This window comes from Zingiber officinale, chromosome 2A, assembly GCF_018446385.1.
Source record: "Zingiber officinale cultivar Zhangliang chromosome 2A, Zo_v1.1, whole genome shotgun sequence".
Classification (NCBI taxonomy): domain Eukaryota; kingdom Viridiplantae; phylum Streptophyta; class Magnoliopsida; order Zingiberales; family Zingiberaceae; genus Zingiber; species Zingiber officinale.
Genome location: NC_055988.1, coordinates 69,385,828 through 69,405,066, shown reverse-complemented (window position 1 = coordinate 69,405,066; position 19,239 = coordinate 69,385,828). Strand labels below are relative to the sequence as shown.

Below are 19,239 nucleotides of genomic sequence, written 5' to 3'. Positions count from 1 at the left end.
AAAAACTATTGCTTTGCATGATTCAAGACACTGGTGTAAATGTGAGAAAAATCATGTTACAAGCATCAGTGAACATATCAAGGCATGTACACCATAGCATGTACACATGAAATGCTAGTCCAAAATAATTCAATTTAAATTTATCACATGAAATGTACACCATATCATGTACACAAATTGAAGAAAAAGCCAGCTTCGACCTGCTGGAAGCTGCAATCAGCTTCGGCCTGCTGGAAGCTGTAATCAGCTTCGGCCTGCTGGAAGCTGCAATTCAATTGTTTGTTATGAATGCAATTGTTTTGTAATTCATACTGTGCCAATTAACCATTGCTATAAAAATATTCCAGCCCAGTTCCAAGTAAGCTGCTGCCCTGTTGTAGTAAGGTTGTGGCATTTGTATCACTGCAGATCTGCAATATGACTATGTAGAGCATTTCAAATACGTAGAATACATATCACTGCAGATCTGCAATATGAATGTTAAATTTATCACATGAAATGTACACCATAGCATGGATTTTTTCACAGTTCTGTTGGATGTGGATTTAACAAGTATAGTTGTGGATTTTTTCACACCTGCAAACCAAAATACAATTCTTTGCTTCCATATTATCTTCTATATATATAATGCATACAGGTGCTTATGAATGTATCTTTTATGTAGCTTATTCATGAAAAGCAAAAGGAACGAACGATGCATTATAAATATCATCACAGATTGTCTCGCAAAGGTTATATCGGCTTAGAGGCTGAATTGGTAAGCTACCATGCATTATACTTGGCATTTTTCAAGAAAGTCTTTAATATTATGTAACTGATCATTTTTGGGATTGTAGTGGGAGAAAAAATTAATTGCTGAAAATGAGGAAGTTGATAGATCGTTGCTTTGGCGTAAAGCTCGCGAGGACAAATCTGGCAACATTACAAATATGGAGAAAGCAAAAGTCGCTGAAAAAATTGTAAATATTTATCTTTATCTAATTTTTATATCGTCTAGCTAAATAATATTGGAATTTTTGGATTAATTTGTTACATCCCTAATTGTAGGATGACTTATTAGAAAAGAAGGTCAAAGGAGAGTTCAAGTCTTCTGGGATGAACGATGTGCTAACCACTGCCTTAGGAAATCGGGAACACTATGGACGAGTTAGAGGTGTGGGAGGATGTGTAAAACCCCAACTCTACTTTAAAACTGCAAGAAAGAATAGGGAATCAGTCCCAAAGGATTCAATCGATAACTTCAAAGAACAATCGGAAGAGAATAAGAGCTTGAAGGCTGAAGTAGAGAAATTGAAGGCTCAACTTGCTCAGGTCACTAATAATCAAACTTGTGAGGTTGTGATATTGAATAAGTCCTCAAACATTAATGACCCAAAATGGAGAGATGATGTGGAGGTTTATGAATGTGACACTTCAAACTTGGAGGTTCTATATTTCTAAATTTTATGTCAAATTAATTTTTGTTTTCAAATTCACATATTTATATACAATTTCTTATTGTTCTTACAGGGAAAGAAATGTAACTTGGCTGTGAAACAACGTGAAAATGTGGTGGCGTATGGCACAATACTATCAGAAGGAGGTCCAAATATATTGATTCATCATGTTCAACTTGGAGAAGGGAATTTCAAGGTATCTATTGATGTTGTCTTAGATGAAGAAGCAGAGCTTCCAATCCCAATTCGGTCTGGACCAACAATCGTCAATGATGCTGTTGGAACAATTGTTGCTTGGCCTAAAGAGTTGGTAATTTTACCAACGAAGAAGGTACTTTCAATTTTCTGGAAAAGTTGGTATTTGAAAAAACCTTAATCATTTGTATACTCATATGAATATTTTAACATATTGTAGAAGAATGTGCAACATCAATCATTTGCTCCTTCGGATGTTCGTGGTGATCAGGACAAGTACAAGGAAATTGAAAAAACTTTGTCGATGGCATGCAAGTATATCTACTCGTATGTTATCAGATTGATGCCTAAAGATGAGAGCATACACATAGAATTTGATGAAGCTATGTTTGGACGTCCCAAAAGTGTATGGTTGCTAAAAGAAGATATCTTACGCTTTATGGAGATGAAAGAGATAGGTGCCAGACACATTTTGGTTTACATGGGGTATGTTATGTGTTAAATACAATATTTATTCACATGCTTTGCTTTGTTCACAATATTTGTTCACATGCTTTTGCTTTGGTTTACATGGGGTATATTTATATTTTCCATTACTTTTTCATTACCTTGAAATTATTACCTTGCAGTTACCTTTACAAATACATGAAGAAAGAAAATAGAGCTGAGTATGTGTCATTTGTGGATCCTGGTCACATACCTACATGCGGTGTGGGTGAAGAAGGTAGTAAATTATCACAACATATTGCTGCTCAGTTGGGAGCATCGAACAGGGATAGCATATGCTTCATCCCATATAACACTGGGTAAGATTTTAATTATTTATTTTTTCCTACTACATGCTAGTCAATGCTATATTTTTTTTGTGCAGGTACCATTGGATCTTGACTATAATTAATGAAGACAAGAATATGATATATTTATTGGACTCTTTGAGTAACAGGAACCGAGATCATGCTTGGCAAACTATTGTGACCAAGTAAGTCGTAACTTATGCTAATTTTGAATGCATTCAATTCATTATAGGTTGAAAAACTAATTTTCTATTTTTACATTCTAGTGGAGTCAAGATATACAATGCATCAAGGGGTATTTCAAAAGGACCAGGTTTTAAACAATTGACAGTATGTATTGTGACTATGTATTTAGACATCAATTAATAATTCTTATTATTTGGATTGTGACTTCTTGCATGACATTTTCAATTTCATTAGGGTAATCTTAAACAAAATGGTGGTGTTGAATGTGGATATTGTATGATGCGGTACATGAAAGAGATAGTCTTAGATGAATATCCACAATTGGAGAGAAAGGTGAATTTCTTCTTTATGAAATATTTTCTTTATAAAATATTAAGTTATTTTTCATTGATCCTCAAATTTTTGTTAATGATTCAGTTTGCAGCATCAAAAAACAAACAGTATTACAATCAATCTCAGTATGATGAAGTCAGAAGTGAATGGAGCGAATTTGTCTATTTCTATGTGGGTGCCTAAGTGTAGGCTATGATATAAAGTTTAGATTGTATTTAGAGATTTATGGATACAAAAGTTTTTGGGTTATGCTTAAACATTTCTTTTATGAATACACTTTTGAATTGTATTTGACAGATATTTGTGATATATTTGTTCAATTTTGGTGATGAAAATTATTGTGTTATAGCAAAATATTATGATATACACTTTTGTCAATTAAATTTGTATTGTAGTAAAATATAGTCAACTACTTCAATACTATAAATAAAAATGATGAAGTAATACAATACATAAGACTTCGGTATATTTAAATATTGTCGTAGTTAAAGAAACTATTTACTTTGTCACTGATTAAAATTGTTGAAGTCGTTCGTATGTATTACTGCGGTAACGTAAATTGTTGAAGTGTAGTAAAATATGCTTTCCTACTTCCATACTACGATGAAGTATTACAATAACAATTACTTCGATCAAGCTAAAATATGCAGAAGTAATATTAACTATTTACTACACCATAATATAAACAATTGTGAAGTCATAACTTCTTTAAACTTCGTTAGACAATGTTACTTCTGCAGTAATATATCATCAACTACTTCGGTAATTTTACTGGTCTTGATGAAGTAATAAGGGTTTTTTACTTCGAAACCGGTCCGATTTTGAACCGGTTTTGAACCGGTGATAGACTTCGGTAATCATGTGCCAAAGTAAAAAAATAACCCTTTACTTCACGTGCGTCTACTTCGGTAAATATCTACCTATTACTTCGGATAATATCTGAAGTCTATTATCGATTTTCACATAGTGAACTCTTATTTCTCCATGCCAGGCATTTCCTCAACTGAGATTCAAGAAAGATGGTTCATTACTTGCTGTTACGACTAGTGATAATGGAATTAAAATCTTGGCAAATGCTGATGGACAACGGGTTTTAAGGATGCTTGAGGTTTCACATAGTGTTTCTAAACAATCTAATTCCAATGTGAAGGTAATATTCAGCAACTACTCAAAGTGAATATTGTGTTTACAAAATTTTATATGACATGAGCAAAATCTGCAAGCTGTTGTGGATAGTACTAGAGTTGCTGATGTCAAGCCAAGAATTCCTGAAGAAACTGAAAGAATCAGAAGCTGGAAGCTAACTGAGATTGTGAATGTTGGGCATCTTAAAACTTTGCGTTTGCCCGATTCAACATTAGCAGTGAGCAAGGTTGTGAGATTGATATACACCAATTCTGGATGCAGTTTACTAGCACTTGGTTCCAATGTAGTGCATAAACTCTGGCAGTGGCCGTGCGATGAACGAAATCCATCGGGCAAGGTTAGAAAGAAACAGTTGTAAGAAATTATCTATTTGCTTAATAATTTTTCTCATTGACCAAGAAGTTTCTGGACATGTTATTTTACTTTACATTATTCCTATTTCTTTCATTAGATGTTGAGATTGTGGAAATTTCCTATGCAGCGTCTTTCAGATATTTTGAAGGTAAATGGATGTATTCAGGAACTCCAACTAAACAGTTCAGGTATTGGAGATGAGGTTGTTTAATTTTACTTGTTGCAAGTTCCGGTTGTTTGTTTCTTGAGGAAGAAAATGATTCTTGATTCTGGTAAAGTCTGAATGCTAAATATGTTATGTAGGGTGCAAGGGTTATTGCAGATATGCTGAAAGAAAATCAAACTTTACGTGTACTGGAACTTAACAATAATATGATTGAATATTCTGTATGACCTTATTCTTGGGCAATCTTTCATGTTTTTTTTATGAAATTCCTAGATCTTTTACACTTTGTTTCTGGTGTCCTTACTCCTTACACCTTATTTCCATGTGAAATTTTATAGGGTTTTGCAAGTCTTGCTGGAGCACTAGTTGAGAATAAGGCAATTCGATCTATACATCTCAAGCTAATAAGACTTACACACACTTAGATTTTCTATCCATGCAGTTCTTTCTTGCAGATTTAATTTCTTCATCAGATCTGTTGGCTTTCCAGTATTTATTGATTGTACTACTTCTCAGCAATTATGTAAAACTATATTTCTTCTTGTTTAGGAAAAATAACACTTCTAGATATTGGCAACAATGAGATTGGTCCCAAAGGCGCCTTTAGCATCGCTGAGTTTGTTAAGAAAACTAAGTCCTTGCTATGGCTGAATCTTTACATGAATGACATTGGCGATGCGGTGTGGTTATTGACTATTGTTGCTTTATGCTCTGTTGCTTCACTTCTGAAACATAAATTATCATCTAAGGTGCATATATATATCTCATTGGAAATCATATAAATGAATTGATGTTACTCATCTTTATTGCTGCTGAGGAATTTATTTACTTTCCATGTACTCTCAGTGATAAAAGTGAATTTATTATTTGCAAACTAAAAGTGAATTTATTTACTTTTCATGTACTCTTAGTGGTAAACAATTATGTCATTTGGGCCGACTACTAATGAATTGAATTTGAAAGATTAAATTGCTGTTTATGTAGTTAGATTAAAATTTTTGGTTTGGATTATATTAAGTTCCCAGGAATGATAGATCTATCACTATATGATGTGGTTGAGATAAATGATGAATGTTTTTCTTTTTAAGCATTCCAATTAGTCATCTTGTTACCTGGTGCTCTTACTACTTTTTCAACTATGATTTTTAGCCTTGGTTTAATAATATATTATTTATGTGTTTTTACAGTTTACAAATCTCAAGTACTCCAGAGTTGAAATTGATGAAGTGCGGTTCGAGTGGGATGAATACATACTAGATTACATTTGAAGTGTGGTTCTACCTTGATGTGTTATTAAAAGAATGTTCTACCTTGATTTTGATATATATTAGCTAGCTTTTGATGTAAAAAGAATGTTTGGGTATTTTATGGATATTGTTATAAGAAGATTATTTATATAATTTGTGAATATTTGTGTATTTTATGGATACTGTTGAATGAAGAATATTTGTATAATTTGTGAATATTTATGTATTTTTTTTTATTATTGTCAGTTTTTCATTGTTTCGGAAATCAAATTTGTGCTGTTAAAAAATATACATATTACATCGGTTTTCCACCGCTGCAAAACCGGTGTTATTAACTAATATTACATCGGTCATTTACCGCTGCCAAAACTGGTGTTATTAACATACAATATTACATCGGTTTTACATCGTTGATGAAACGGTGTCATTAAGTGATACTACACCGGTTAATAACCGATTCGAAGACCGGTGTCGTTAAGTGATATTACACCGGTTTTAACCCGATGTTTAAAATGGCAGACTTTTAACATCGGCTTCATAGACATCGGTCGAAAATGAAATAGACACCGGTGGAAAACTGATGTCTATGAAGGTTTTTGTTGTAGTGCAGGTTGTTTCAGCAAAGAAGGTGAATAAACCTCTAGGAACTGGACCAAAAGCTGGAATGAAGAAGCCGAAGGGTGAGTGCTTCATCTGCAAGCAGTTAGGGCATTGGAAGGCGGACTGTCCTTGTAGGAATCAGAACAATAAAGGTATATCTCATTCTCTAGTAGTTGAAACATATTTAGTGGTGTTATCTACTAGCACCTGGTGTGTAGATGCGGGAGCCACTGATCATGTCTGCAACTCTTTGTAGGGGTTCCAGAAACCCGACGACTATTTGAAGGAGAGATAACTGTCTATATGGGCAATGCTACTAAGGTGGCGGCTGTTGCAGTGGGAGATGTCTACTTATCTTTTGATAGGAATAGAAGTTTGATTTTAAGAAATTGTCTTTATGTATCCAGTTTTAGAAAAAATTTAATTTCAATTTCTAAACTGTATTTGGATGGATATTCTGTTCCTTTCAATAATAATATGGTTATAAAGAGAAATAGGGTTATTATCTGTTCTGGTGTATTGGTTGGTAATTTATATACTTTAAATCTAATTTCTCCCTCAAGGCAACAAATGGAAATTAATAATACATCTTCTAACTCTAATAAGAGAAAAGGACCTTCGGAAATGAACCAAACATATCTTTGGCATCTAAGGCTTGGTTATATTAACTTAAGTAGGATTCAAAGACATATAGCCGATGGACTCTTGGGTTCATTAGAGTTGGAAAATTTTCCAACTTGTGAACCTTGCTTGGAAGGTAAAATGACCAAGAGACCTTTTAAGGCCAAGAGCTATAGAGCCAAAGATGTGTTAGAACTGGTTTATTCTGATTTGTGTGGTCCTATGTCTATCCAGGCAAGAGGTTGTTTCGAATACTTTATCTCTTTTATAGACGATTATTTGAGATACGGATACATTTACTTGATGCACCACAAGTCTGAGTGCTTTGATAAGTTTAAAGAGTACAAGGTTGATGTGGAGAAACGTCTTGGTAAAAGTATCAAAACACTACGGTCTAATCGTGGTGGCGAATACCTCATAGGAGAGTTTAGGAATTACTTATCAGAGGCCGTGATTCAATCCCAGTTCTTCGCACCTGGTACACCCCAACAGAATGGTGTGGCAGAACGAAGGAATAGGACTCTTATGGAGATGGTTAGATCGATAATAAGTTATTCAGAATTACCAAATTCGTTTTGGAATACGCTCTGGAAATAGCAACGCACATTCTGAACTTAGTACCTTCTAAATCAGTACCCTCTACTCCCACAAAATTATGGAATGGGTAAAAACCTAGTCTAAGACATATTCATTTTTGGGATAGTCCAGCACATGTGCTGAAAGCAGATGCTGATAAGTTACAATCTCGTACAAAAGTTCGTGTGTTTGTGGGTTATCCTAGAGGAACGAAAGGTGGTTTTATTTTATAGTCCTAAAGACTAAAAGGTCATTGTTAGCACCAATGCCTAGTTTTTAGAAGAAGACTATATAATGGACCACAAGCCCAAAAGTAAAATTGTTCTTGAAGAAATAAGAGAGGGCACGTCTACTTCAGTACCAACAGTACAAGATTAAGTACCACAAGAGACTGCAACATGTGTCACACATGATACACAATCGCAGACAGTGTCTTATCATAGTGGGAGGGTTGTGAGGCAACCAGAGAGATTCATGTTTTTGGGAGAGTCTTCGGACTTGATCCAGGGTAAACATGAACCTAATCCCCGGACATATGATGAAGCACTCCAAGATATAGACGCAATATCTTGGCAAAAGGCAATGAATTCTGAAATAGAGTCTATATATTCTAATAAGGTCTGGGAGCTTGTAGAACCACCAGATGGTGTAAAAGCCTTTGGATGCAAGTGGATCTACAAAAGGAAAAGAGGGGCAAACGGGAAGGTAGAAACCTTCATAGCAAAGCTTGTTGCGAAAGGGTATACTCAGAAAGAGGGAATCGATTATGAGGAGACTTTTTCGCCGGTAGCCATGCTAAAGTCTATCCTGATACTCTTATTCATAGCCGCTCATTTAGATTATGAGATTTGACAAATGGATGTCAATACAGCTTTCCTTAATGGAAATCTTGAAAAAAACATCCATATGAAGCAACCAGAAGGGTTCATTGAAAAAGACAAAGAGCATCTAGTGTGCAAGCTCAATCGTTACATTTATGGACTGAAACAAGCTTCAAGATCTTGGAACATCCAGTTTAATGAAGTAATCCAGTCATATGGATTTATTCAGTGTCCGGATGAGTCTTGTGTATACAAGAAGTGTAACGAAAATGTGGTGGTATTTCTTGTACTATATGTAGATGACATTTTGTTAATTGGCAACAATGTCAAAGTGTTATTGGACGTAAGGGTATGGTTGTCCAAACAATTCAATATGAAGGACTTAGGAGAATGTGCACACATTCTTGGGATCAAAGTCATAAGGGATCGCAAGAAAAGGATGTTGTGCCTGTCTCAAGCTTCATATATAGATACAATCCTTGCTCATTTTAGCATGCAGAACTCCAAGAAAGGTTTCTTACCTTTTAGGCATGGAATAGCTTTATCTAAAGAAACGTCTCCGAAGACATTAAAGGAGATAGAGGACATGAAGGCAGTTCCTTATGCTTCGGCTATGGGTAACCTAATATATGCAATGCTATGTACGAGACCTGATATCTGTTTTGTCGTGGGCATGGTTAGCAGATATCAGAGTAACCCTGGACAAGGACATTGGACAACTATAAAACATATATTGAAGTACCTTAGAAGGACTAGAGATTATATGCTAGTTTACTAAGCAGACTGATTTGCTCCCTGTGGGTTACACGGATTCAGACTTCCAATCAGATAGGGACAATAGTAAGTCTACGTCAGGCTATGTGTTTACTTTATGAGGTGGAGCCATTGCATGGAGGAGTGTTAAGCAGAAATGTGTTTCAGACTCAACCATGGAAGCTGAGTATGTGGCAGCCTCTGAGGCAACCAAAGAAGTTGTATGGCTCAGGAACTTCCTAATGGACTTAGATGTGATTCCTGGTTTGCCCAAAATCATCACAATTTATTGTGATAATAGCGGTGATGTTGTAAACTCGAAGGAACCACGAGCCCATAAGGTAAGTAAACATATAGAGCACAAGTACCACCTGATATGAGACATCGTCAAGCGAGGAGAAGTTGTTACCAAGATTTCATCAGCAGATAACCTGGCAGATCCTTTCACTAAGGCCCTTCCGATGAAAGCTTTTGATCGACATGTGGAGGGGATGGGAATTAGATGTATGGCAGCAGATATGACAACTTAGACTTTTAATATAAGTGGGAGATTGTTAGATTATATACTAAAAGCCGAGCTTTTGTAAACATTTATTTTTGAAATAAAAGAATCACATTGGTCAAATGTCTACATTTATTTGTTAAGTGTAGTTGTTCAATTAATTTATATTGTAGATAACATGATGTGTAGTGTCACACACAGAAGATCATGTTATCAATTCTTTATAAATTATAAACAGTTGCTCATGACTAAGACAGAAAGGAACAAACCATTGGAATAGTCGTAGTGTAATTAGGTATTAGTTTATCTTGACTAATAAATTACACTAGTATACTCTAAGTGTATTGAGTAAAACCATTTTAGGTAAGTTATTTTTATACTGACTTAATAAAAAAACTAGACCTTAGTTATTATGGAAGTGTGTGCTCTTAATACTAATATAATAACAAGCATATATATTTAGTATTTATTTCTTTAACTTATCAAAGGGTGAGATTTAGCTCGATAAATCAATAGGCCCGATAAGTTGAGAAATAATATTACTTATACTGTGTGCTGTTGATTAAAGAAGGAAGCTGTGTCCTAGTCATCTAGGTTGAGAATGTCCCCAAGAGGAGCTCATAAGAATTGTCATATTAAACTCTGCAGGTGGACTTAGTCCGACATGACAATAAGGTTGAGTGGTACTACTCTTGGACTAAGATATTAATTAAAATGAGTTGTCAGTAACTCAATTAATTAGTGGACATTCGATATCTTAAACACAGGGAGACTAACACACTCATGATAAGAAGGAGCCTATAATGTAATTTGGGATTGGTGCGGTAGTGCAATAATAACTCTCTAGTGGAATGAGTTATTATTGATGAACTTGAGTTGTCTGTTGAGGGCGAACACGGGATACTCAAGCTCGTCGAAAGGCCAAAACTAATTTCTCCTCTAGGTCCCTGTCATAGCCTCAATGAAGCCTTAAATCCACTCATGAAAAGCTCATCTTGGTGTCTGATATAGGTTAGGTTTTGTGGGTCTCCCGATGAGGAAAGAAAAGGAAGAAAGAAAAGCAAGAAAGATAGGCTAATATCGGTCGGGACATGCCTCCATGATGAAGGTAGGGTAATATCGGCCGGGGCATACCTTCAGGAAGGAGATAGGCTAATATCGGCCGAGACATACTTCCTAAGCAGAGCCAGGTTAATATCGGCCGAGACATACCTCCTAAGCAGATCTAGGTTAATATCGGTCGGGACATATCACTGGGGTGGAGCTAGGCTAATATTGGGTGAGAAATACTTCCTAGGCAGAGTTAGGCTACTGGGGCCGAATTAGGCTAATATCGGCCGAGACATACTTCCTAAACAGAGCTAGGCTAATATCAGCCGGGACATACCGTTGGGATGGAGTTAGGCTAATATCGGCCGAGACATACCTCCTAAGTAGATCTAGGTTAATATCGGCCGGGACATATTGCTAGGGCGGAGCTAGGCTAATATTGGGTGAGAAATACTTCCTAGGCAGAGTTAGGCTAATATCGGCCGGGACATACCACTGGGCGGAATTAGGCTAATATCGGCCAAGACATACTTCCTAAGCAGAGCTAGGCTAATATCGGCCGGGACATACCGCTGGGATGGAGTTAGGCAAATATCGGCCGAGACATACCTCCTAAGCAGATCTAGGTTAATATCGGCCGGGACATATCGCTGGGGCGGAGCTAGGCTAATGTCGACCAGCATATAAGAGATAAGTCTATATCGACCGAAATATACCTCCCAGAAAGAAAGCTAAGACCGGTCGATTGACCCACGACTGAGAAAAACACTTGAGAGAATACATTGACTTCGATAGATATAAGGAATATTGGTAGATGGAATTAATTACAGCAGAAGTGGTGAAATGATAGAGATATTTATAATATGTAAATATATGACAGAAAATATTTTGACGGGAAATGTGTTTTTATATTATTTTGCAGGTGCTAAACGACAAAGAAGGTACATCTGGGGTACAAAAAAAATTCCTTAAAAAGTAATTCACCACAAGTACACAGATAACGTCATCTCATAACAAACTCTAACAAACCGGGGTCCACTTCATGACTACGGAGGTTATATGAAGTGGTATAAAAGGGGGAATCCTCTCCGTTGGCAAGGTAAGTTGACAAGTTCATATCATTGCACACATTCATAACCCTAATTTCCAGCTACTGTTCATCATCCTCCTCTTTCTTCCACACTAAGAGAGATCACTGACTTGAGCGTCGGAGGGCCTAGCCAGGGATTCCCACCCCGGTCTTAGGTCACTGACGATAGTGTTGGCTGATCTCTTGTGCGCAGGAGGTCCTGGAAGCTCTGGAGCGGGGTTGTTCTTCGATTGGATTTCTTTCTCGGCATGGGATCTTTGTAAGAAGCGTTTGGTGACTTTATTCTTCCCGATCCGCTTTGGGTTTCTCGGATCGGTATTCTCTAGGCATTATTCTTCGCTAGCAGCACTATTATCCATCAGCAGTGGGTTTCTTCTCCCGGCTCCCCATCTTGTCCAGCTTCTCAGACAGGATCAAATTTGGCGCCGTTTGTGGGAATCTCACCTGAATCTGAGACTACATGATGGAAGAGGCTGGAAAATCAAACCTACTTACTATCAGTCGAGAGGATTTGGATTTTCTCATCAACTCCCATGTCCAGAAAGCCTTGGAGCAACAACAACAACAACTTCAAGCTCATACTAGAGCTACTTTACCAACAGCTCATAATCCGGCAATATCAACTACTGAGCAGCGGAAAGGAAAGGAACTAGAAGAAGAGGAACATGCGTATTTTCCTCCAACTGCTGTTTCTCTGACGAGGCGTCCCCGAGCCTTCCTTCGCACTCCTATGGAGAAGGGGTGTAGAAGGCATGTGTTCCAAGAATCCTCTGGTGAAGCACCCGATAAAGAAAAGCGTAAGATCAAAATGATAACTAGTGATAGCTCGCCTGAGAAGGTCATCTCCCCATTCTCTCAAAGTGTACTGGATGATCCGCTTCCTAAGCGGTATCAAAACCTACAGATCGGGGAATATACTGGAACAATAGATCCAGAAGCTCATCTGTTGAAATTTGAGAACGTAGCATTATTACAACAATTCTCTGATGGAGTGAAGTGTCGGATGTTTCTCACTACCCTCGGAGGAGCTGCACAGCGCTGGTTCAAGAGATTACCAGAAAAATCTATTCGAAAATTCAAGGACTTCAAGAAAGTCTTTCTACACCATTTCTCTAGCAACAAGATATAACGACCACCCTTCTTATTACTACTACTACCTAAGAGTGACCGTTACTTAACTACTAACTGTACTTAACCGGTATGATTAAAAATCACATGGAAACCCTACCGAAAAATTTCGGCAGAGTCTCCCTTGTACCGATGACTATAAACCAAGATACAAGCATAGTATACATCAGCCACAGGCGGCTGGAACATTTATCAAACACCCACGCAGTTAAATAAGTATCAAACACACAAATATCTACTTACTAAACTGAACTCATCCTACATGCAATCTAAACAGAATAATCTCAAATGACATGAACTTAAAATACAACTCAAATGTTTACAATAACTAAAATGCGGAAACTAAAATTAAAACTTCTTTCCTAATCCCAAGGCTTCCATAGTCCTAGCATCACACATCATCTGCGCCACCTTGTCGCCTTCCTTTATCTGCAGTAAGAGGAAATACAATCTATAAGCAAAATTTGCTTAATAAGCGCTATCTAACTCACAAAATCACGAATGTGCATGTATACGAAAAGAACTAGAAACTATATGCTCTAAAAAGAAATAAAGTATAAACATAACTGCTCATGTCAAACTAATAGCAAAGAAAAGCTAAGGAATCTACTCATGTAATTCTAATAGCTAATTATGCTGCTCATCTAATAGGTAAACATGAAAACTACTTATCCACTAGATAAACATGGTAAAATAAAGAACTAAACTTACTGATTTTTAGAACTATATGAAACTTATTTCATTTGTTCTAAACTTAATCTTTGATACTTTATGTTTATGTAAAACTCATTTTACTTGTTCAAAAACTTATACTTATAATACTTCAAAATAATAATCAACTTCTTCTTGGGCCTGGCAACTGTACTTGCTATGCGTGCATCCCTAACTAGACCCGAGATAGCGGTCCCGAATCTAGTAGGGTTTACTAGGTTATCTAAACCTAGGGACCGACTATGGGAGCCCAGCCCAAGGACTACTGAGAGTCTTGCATACTAGGTTATCTAAACCTAGGGACCGATTATGGGAGCCCAGCCAAAAGACTACTGAGAGTCCAGTACAGTGCCACTGATAAAAGTAAAATACTTGTTATCTTTTAATACTTCTAATATATAATGCCTTGGCATTCTAATAAGCACCTTGTGTGCCAAAATCCCTAAAGTCTTGGCTTTGGGATCTACTTAAGGTCTTGGCCTTTTTCTTTCTTTTCTTTATCTTTCTTATACTTGTTAATACTTCTAACAAAAGAATGCTTCTTTAAAACTAAAATGTTTAACAAAAATCTGCATATAAGCTTAATAAAAATCTGTTCTAAGATTGGAGTTCTGCATGCAACACTTATCAAAATCTTCAAACAATACTTATAAAAATCTTGAGTACAATACTTATAAAAAGATCTGCACTATATTAAATTGCATGTTTTAATCAAGAACTGCAATGCTAAACAAAACTAAAACTGTAAAACATAAAAATTTGCATACTTTAAGAACTAAAACTAAACTATCTGTTTATAACACATGCACCCAAACTAAGGCATAAAACTCATGACGTGCCAATCCAAATTTGCATACATGAAAACATAATGCACAGCAAGGAAAAATCTAAACCTTACCAGCCACATTAATCTGAATTAATACAAGGCTACATAAACTAAACTAAATCTGCAAATCTAACAAAAAGGAACCATCTAATCACATGCTTAAACTATACTATTTGCTTCCTTTCTTTGTAATTCGCGGTAGCAAACAAGCAAGAATCCAGCACAACCTTAAAACTGAATTATGCAACATTAATTGCAACTCCGAACACTTTAAACAGAAATTAAACATAATAAGAGCTTCTGTAACATTCATCTAGCATTCATCTAGCATGGAAAATCATTCTTCTATTATTAAATCTATTAGTAATAGAAACCATTAGGGTAACAACATGAAGGAAAATACATGCTCAATACTCTATTCTTCATGCTCAATGCCGCTGATCCTGTCTGAGAAGCTGACCGTGAAGGAGATCCGGAAGAAGGAGACTGTTGGGTTTTTCGGACCGTGAAAACCGCTTTTCACGTCGCGGAAACCCCGAATCACCCAAAGCCGTAGATCCGTGCAAGGAAAACAGAACGAAAATTACGAGTACGAGTTTTTAAATATCTAGATCTACTCCTAGATCTATGTGTTAAGAAGTATACCTTGAAGCGTGCCCTTTCGCGTTCCCGCTCGTCCAAGGAATTGCCGGATCTCTAGACCGTCAAGCGTCGGTCCTCTAGAAGTATCCACACGGACACGTAGGTGGAGAAAACCTCACACAAAGGTGTGCTAGCACCTTGGTAAGATTCGGCCAAGCAAGGAGGAGAGGGAGAGGGAGAGCTTGAGGAAGAAGAAAAGAGTGAATGAGGCTTGAATGAAAAATTCATTTCATTCCCCTTCACTAAAGTGGCCGGCCACATTTGGTTGTGTAACCCCCATTTCCACTTAATTACAATTAAGTGGAGGCCATTAAGAGGTGTCTTGTAACTCCCATGAGGTGGCACACCATGAAGATGTGGACCATTACCATTGGTCCACCTCTTGCCACCTCACTAATGATGTGGCAAATGAGTAACCTACACTCATTTAATGTAGCCGGCCACATTAAATGCAATGGAGGCTTGTAACCTCCATGAGGTGGCAAACCATGATGATGTGGAGCAACACCATTGGTCCACATCTCGCCACCTCACTCATGATGTGGCAAAGAGTCAAGTCAAACTTAATTCTACCTCTTCCTCTCTAGTCAAGTCAAACTTGACTCAATCTCTCTCATGGTTGATCTAATCTAACCATTTGATTCAAGCCAACTTAATATAATGAATCTAATTCATTAAATTAAATTGATCTAATGAGTCATAATCTAAATTAGACTCATTAAATACATGAATCAACTTGAGTCTAACTCAAGTTAGCCCAATTAGGATTACTCTTAATCCAATTTGATTCATCAAATGAATCTAATCCTCTTGGTTCATCATATGAACCTAATCTCCATCTAATTGTCCTAAGTGTGTGACCCTATAGGTTCTTGTAACGTTGGCAATGCCCTAAACCCATTTAGGAGCATAAGTAATGAGCAGTATCTAGCAACACATCATTACTACCCAAGTTACAAGAATGTCGAGATCCGACATCACCTTGTGACTACTAATTGTGACTCCTCACAAAATATGACAAGTGTCCTTCTATCCTAGACATCTAGATTGATCAATGTGAGGCATAGACCGTGTCATCCTCTGATCAATCTAAATCCTGAACTCCAAGTAGACTCACTCAATCAAATGAGCTCAACATCTAATGTTGACTCATTTGGGCATGGCCATGCACTTAGTGGTCTCACTCTATCAAGAATACCGATGTCGCTCCCATCATATGGGAGGGATAGATCCCATCTACATCACTCACATCCCTCTGCATAATTCGTTATATACCCAGTAATCGCCTTTATAGTCCACCCAGTTACGGGTGATGTTTGACGAAATCAAAGTACATAACTCCTTATGTAGGGGTCCATGGTGACTTCAGGTCTAAGGACTAATAGTCATACTAATAGCCACATGAGAAAGTATATGACACTCATATAACGATCCATGATACTTTCTCATGACGGGTCATTCAGTATACATTCTCCAATGTATACCCATGTGTCAGCTTGATATCTCTATATCCAAGACCACGATCAAGTCATCGAGCTGACCTACATGCTAGTCTTATTGCATTAACATTGTCCCTGAATGTTAATACTCGACTAGGAATGATTTAGAGTAGTGTTCCCTATATCATCTCACTATCGATTCAACAAATCAATTGATATAGGTATGAACCTTCTACTCAAGGACGCTATTATACTTAATCTATTTGGCACTAATACAAATAAGTATAATAACCAAACAAATGCCTTTATTAATATATAAGAATATGATACAATGAGTCCATACAATCATCAAATGATTGGCTCTAGGGCACTAACTAACAGAGACCCACTTCAATGACGAAGAATAATGCCGGTGAAACCTCGACCCGAGAAACCCAAAGCGGATCGGAAGAAAACCCGAGTCACCGAAGGAAATCTGATAAGTAGGAAGAAATCCCCGTCCAAATAGGAGAAAGCCGAACCTTCAAGCTCCCGAGGCTCCCTGCGCACAAGAGACTAACCAACACTATCGTCAGTGACCTAAGACCGGGGTGGAATCCCTGGCTAGGCCCTCCGATGCTCAAGTTAGTGATCTCTCTTGTTGCCGAGGAAGGAAGAAGAAAGAAGATGAACAGTAGCCCCAGAATTAGAGATGTGAACCTTTTTTAGCCAACGGAGAGGATTCCCCCTTTTATACCACTTCATATAACCTCCGTAGTCATGAAGTGGACCCCGGTTTGTTAGAGTTCGTTATGACATCAGCTGTGTACTTGAGGAAGATGATTTTTAAGGAATCTTTTTTGTACCCCAGATGTACCTTCTTTGTCGTTTAGTGTCTGCAAGACAACTTGAAAGCATATTTCCCGCCAAAATATATATTCTCTATCATGAATTATTCCATTCGGTATATTCATGTATGATTCTTCTTCATGTGACTTCTATTTGTATCTTTATTGTGTCAAAATAATATTCTATCTAACATGTTTCTGAGGTATTCATTAACCCTTTTGGCCGATATTGGTCTATCTTTGCTATAGAGTATGTATCGGTCTTTATTGGCTTACCTTCACACGGCAATCATGTATCGGCCGCTATTGGCCTACCTTCGCTCGAAAGGCACATATCGACCGATATTGATTTACCTTTATACGGCAGGCATGTATCGACCGATATTGGCCTACCTTTGCTCAGAAGGCACGTATCGACCGATATTGATTTACCTTTATACGGCAGGCATGTATCTACCGATATTGCCGTACCTTCGCTTGGAAGGTATTTATCGGCCGATATTGGCCTACCTTCGTTCGGCAAGCATGTATCGGCCGATATTGGTTTATCTTTGCTCTGGGTTGTGCATCGGTTGTTATTAACTTACCTCCATACGACAAGCATGTATCGACCGATATTGGCCTGCCTTCGTTCGGCAGGTATGTATCTACCGATATTGGCCTGCCTTCATTTGGAAGGTATTTATCGGCCGATATTGGCCTACCCTCGCTCGGCAGGCATGTATCGACCGATATTGACCTACCTTTGTTCTGAAAGTACGTTTCGGCCGTTATTGGCCTTCCTCCTTTGACTCTTTCTTCCTTTTCTTTCCTCATCTGAAGACCCGCCAAACCTAACCCATATCACTAGCCTTCCCTTCAAGTCTAGTCGAAGGAAGTGTAGACGACTGACTAGACATAAGTATGATCTTGTCTTTTCCTACCCATGACTCTGCTCCAGATTTTGAAATGACCTCACAGATTTTGTGTGCCACTCTCCCAATAAATTAAGTATAGCAATCTGGTGAGCCTTTTCTTCTTTAAATAGAGCTACAACCTTCTCTTTACCCACAACCTTTCTCAGTTCTTTTTCTTCCTTGCCACTTTTTGTTGCTAAGGCCATGGTCGTGGATCCTCCTTTTTGGAGGCAACTCTTGTTGAACCAGGTGAGATCTATATATGAGGTTATTGGGATTTTTGCTCCGGCTACTTCAGGGGTTCAAGGGATCGTCTTAAGAGATGAAGCTTCACGGTTCATATTTTGTATCCAAAGATGCTGGTGCTCTAAAGGACTCAAGAGACTTTAGAGAAATTTTTACTACTTATAGAGGGGCAGCCAAATGACGCATGGGTGTTGTGTGAAGGGCACAGCACATGATACTCTTGGGCTAAGATTGGTTGCTCCACTTGCTGAGCTCATACGGCTTGAGAGGGGAAGTGGTTTCTATATTTACTTTTCCATTATGGAATGAATCAATGTCCCCTCTTTCATTGCCCTTGAGCTCTCTTTCTTTTGTTGCTTTCTTCGTCCCGGGCAAAATATTGCCTCTTATGAGCCTTGACAAGTTCGGACGAAGTGGGCTATTTCCCTCTTTGCTCCATGGTATGTTTGAATCCAGTGGAACTAAAATTTTCTGCCTGCCCTAAGAGTTTATGCTTGTAATATTTGTTATCTATTTGAGGTTTGCTGTTCCTGAGGAAATGTGACGCTATGTATTTGATCAGATTCTAAGTGTAAAGACAAATTTTTGTATCTAATCAAAGGCTTTTATTAAATCCCTCTATCATTTACAATGTGGTGTTGTGTTCATCATTTC

The 19,239-nt window shown here is 37.5% G+C and overlaps 1 protein-coding gene across 1 annotated transcript; it reads left to right on the top strand.

Annotated features, from left to right (window-relative positions):
* The first annotated feature begins 4,545 nt into the window (after positions 1–4,545).
* LOC122039693 (leucine-rich repeat-containing protein 74B-like) lies at positions 4,546–5,377 on the top strand. Its single transcript, XM_042599174.1, has 3 exons — positions 4,546–4,646; positions 4,748–4,831; positions 4,949–5,377. The coding sequence occupies exons 1-3, from the start codon at positions 4,566–4,568 to the stop codon at positions 5,033–5,035; spliced, it is 252 nt and encodes an 83-aa protein (XP_042455108.1). The 5' UTR covers positions 4,546–4,565; the 3' UTR covers positions 5,036–5,377.
* Positions 5,378–19,239: the final 13,862 nt, after the last annotated feature.

Excerpts from the sequence above, each read along its gene's own strand:
- LOC122039693 (XM_042599174.1), top strand. The coding sequence starts at position 4,566 with ATGCAGCGTCTTTCAGATATTTTGAAGGTAAATGGATGTATTCAGGAA. Across the intron at positions 4,647-4,747 it reads GTTCAGGTATTGGAGATGAG|GGTGCAAGGGTTATTGCAGA; the intron begins GTTGTTTAATTT and ends TATGTTATGTAG. Across the intron at positions 4,832-4,948 it reads ATAATATGATTGAATATTCT|GGTTTTGCAAGTCTTGCTGG; the intron begins GTATGACCTTAT and ends GAAATTTTATAG.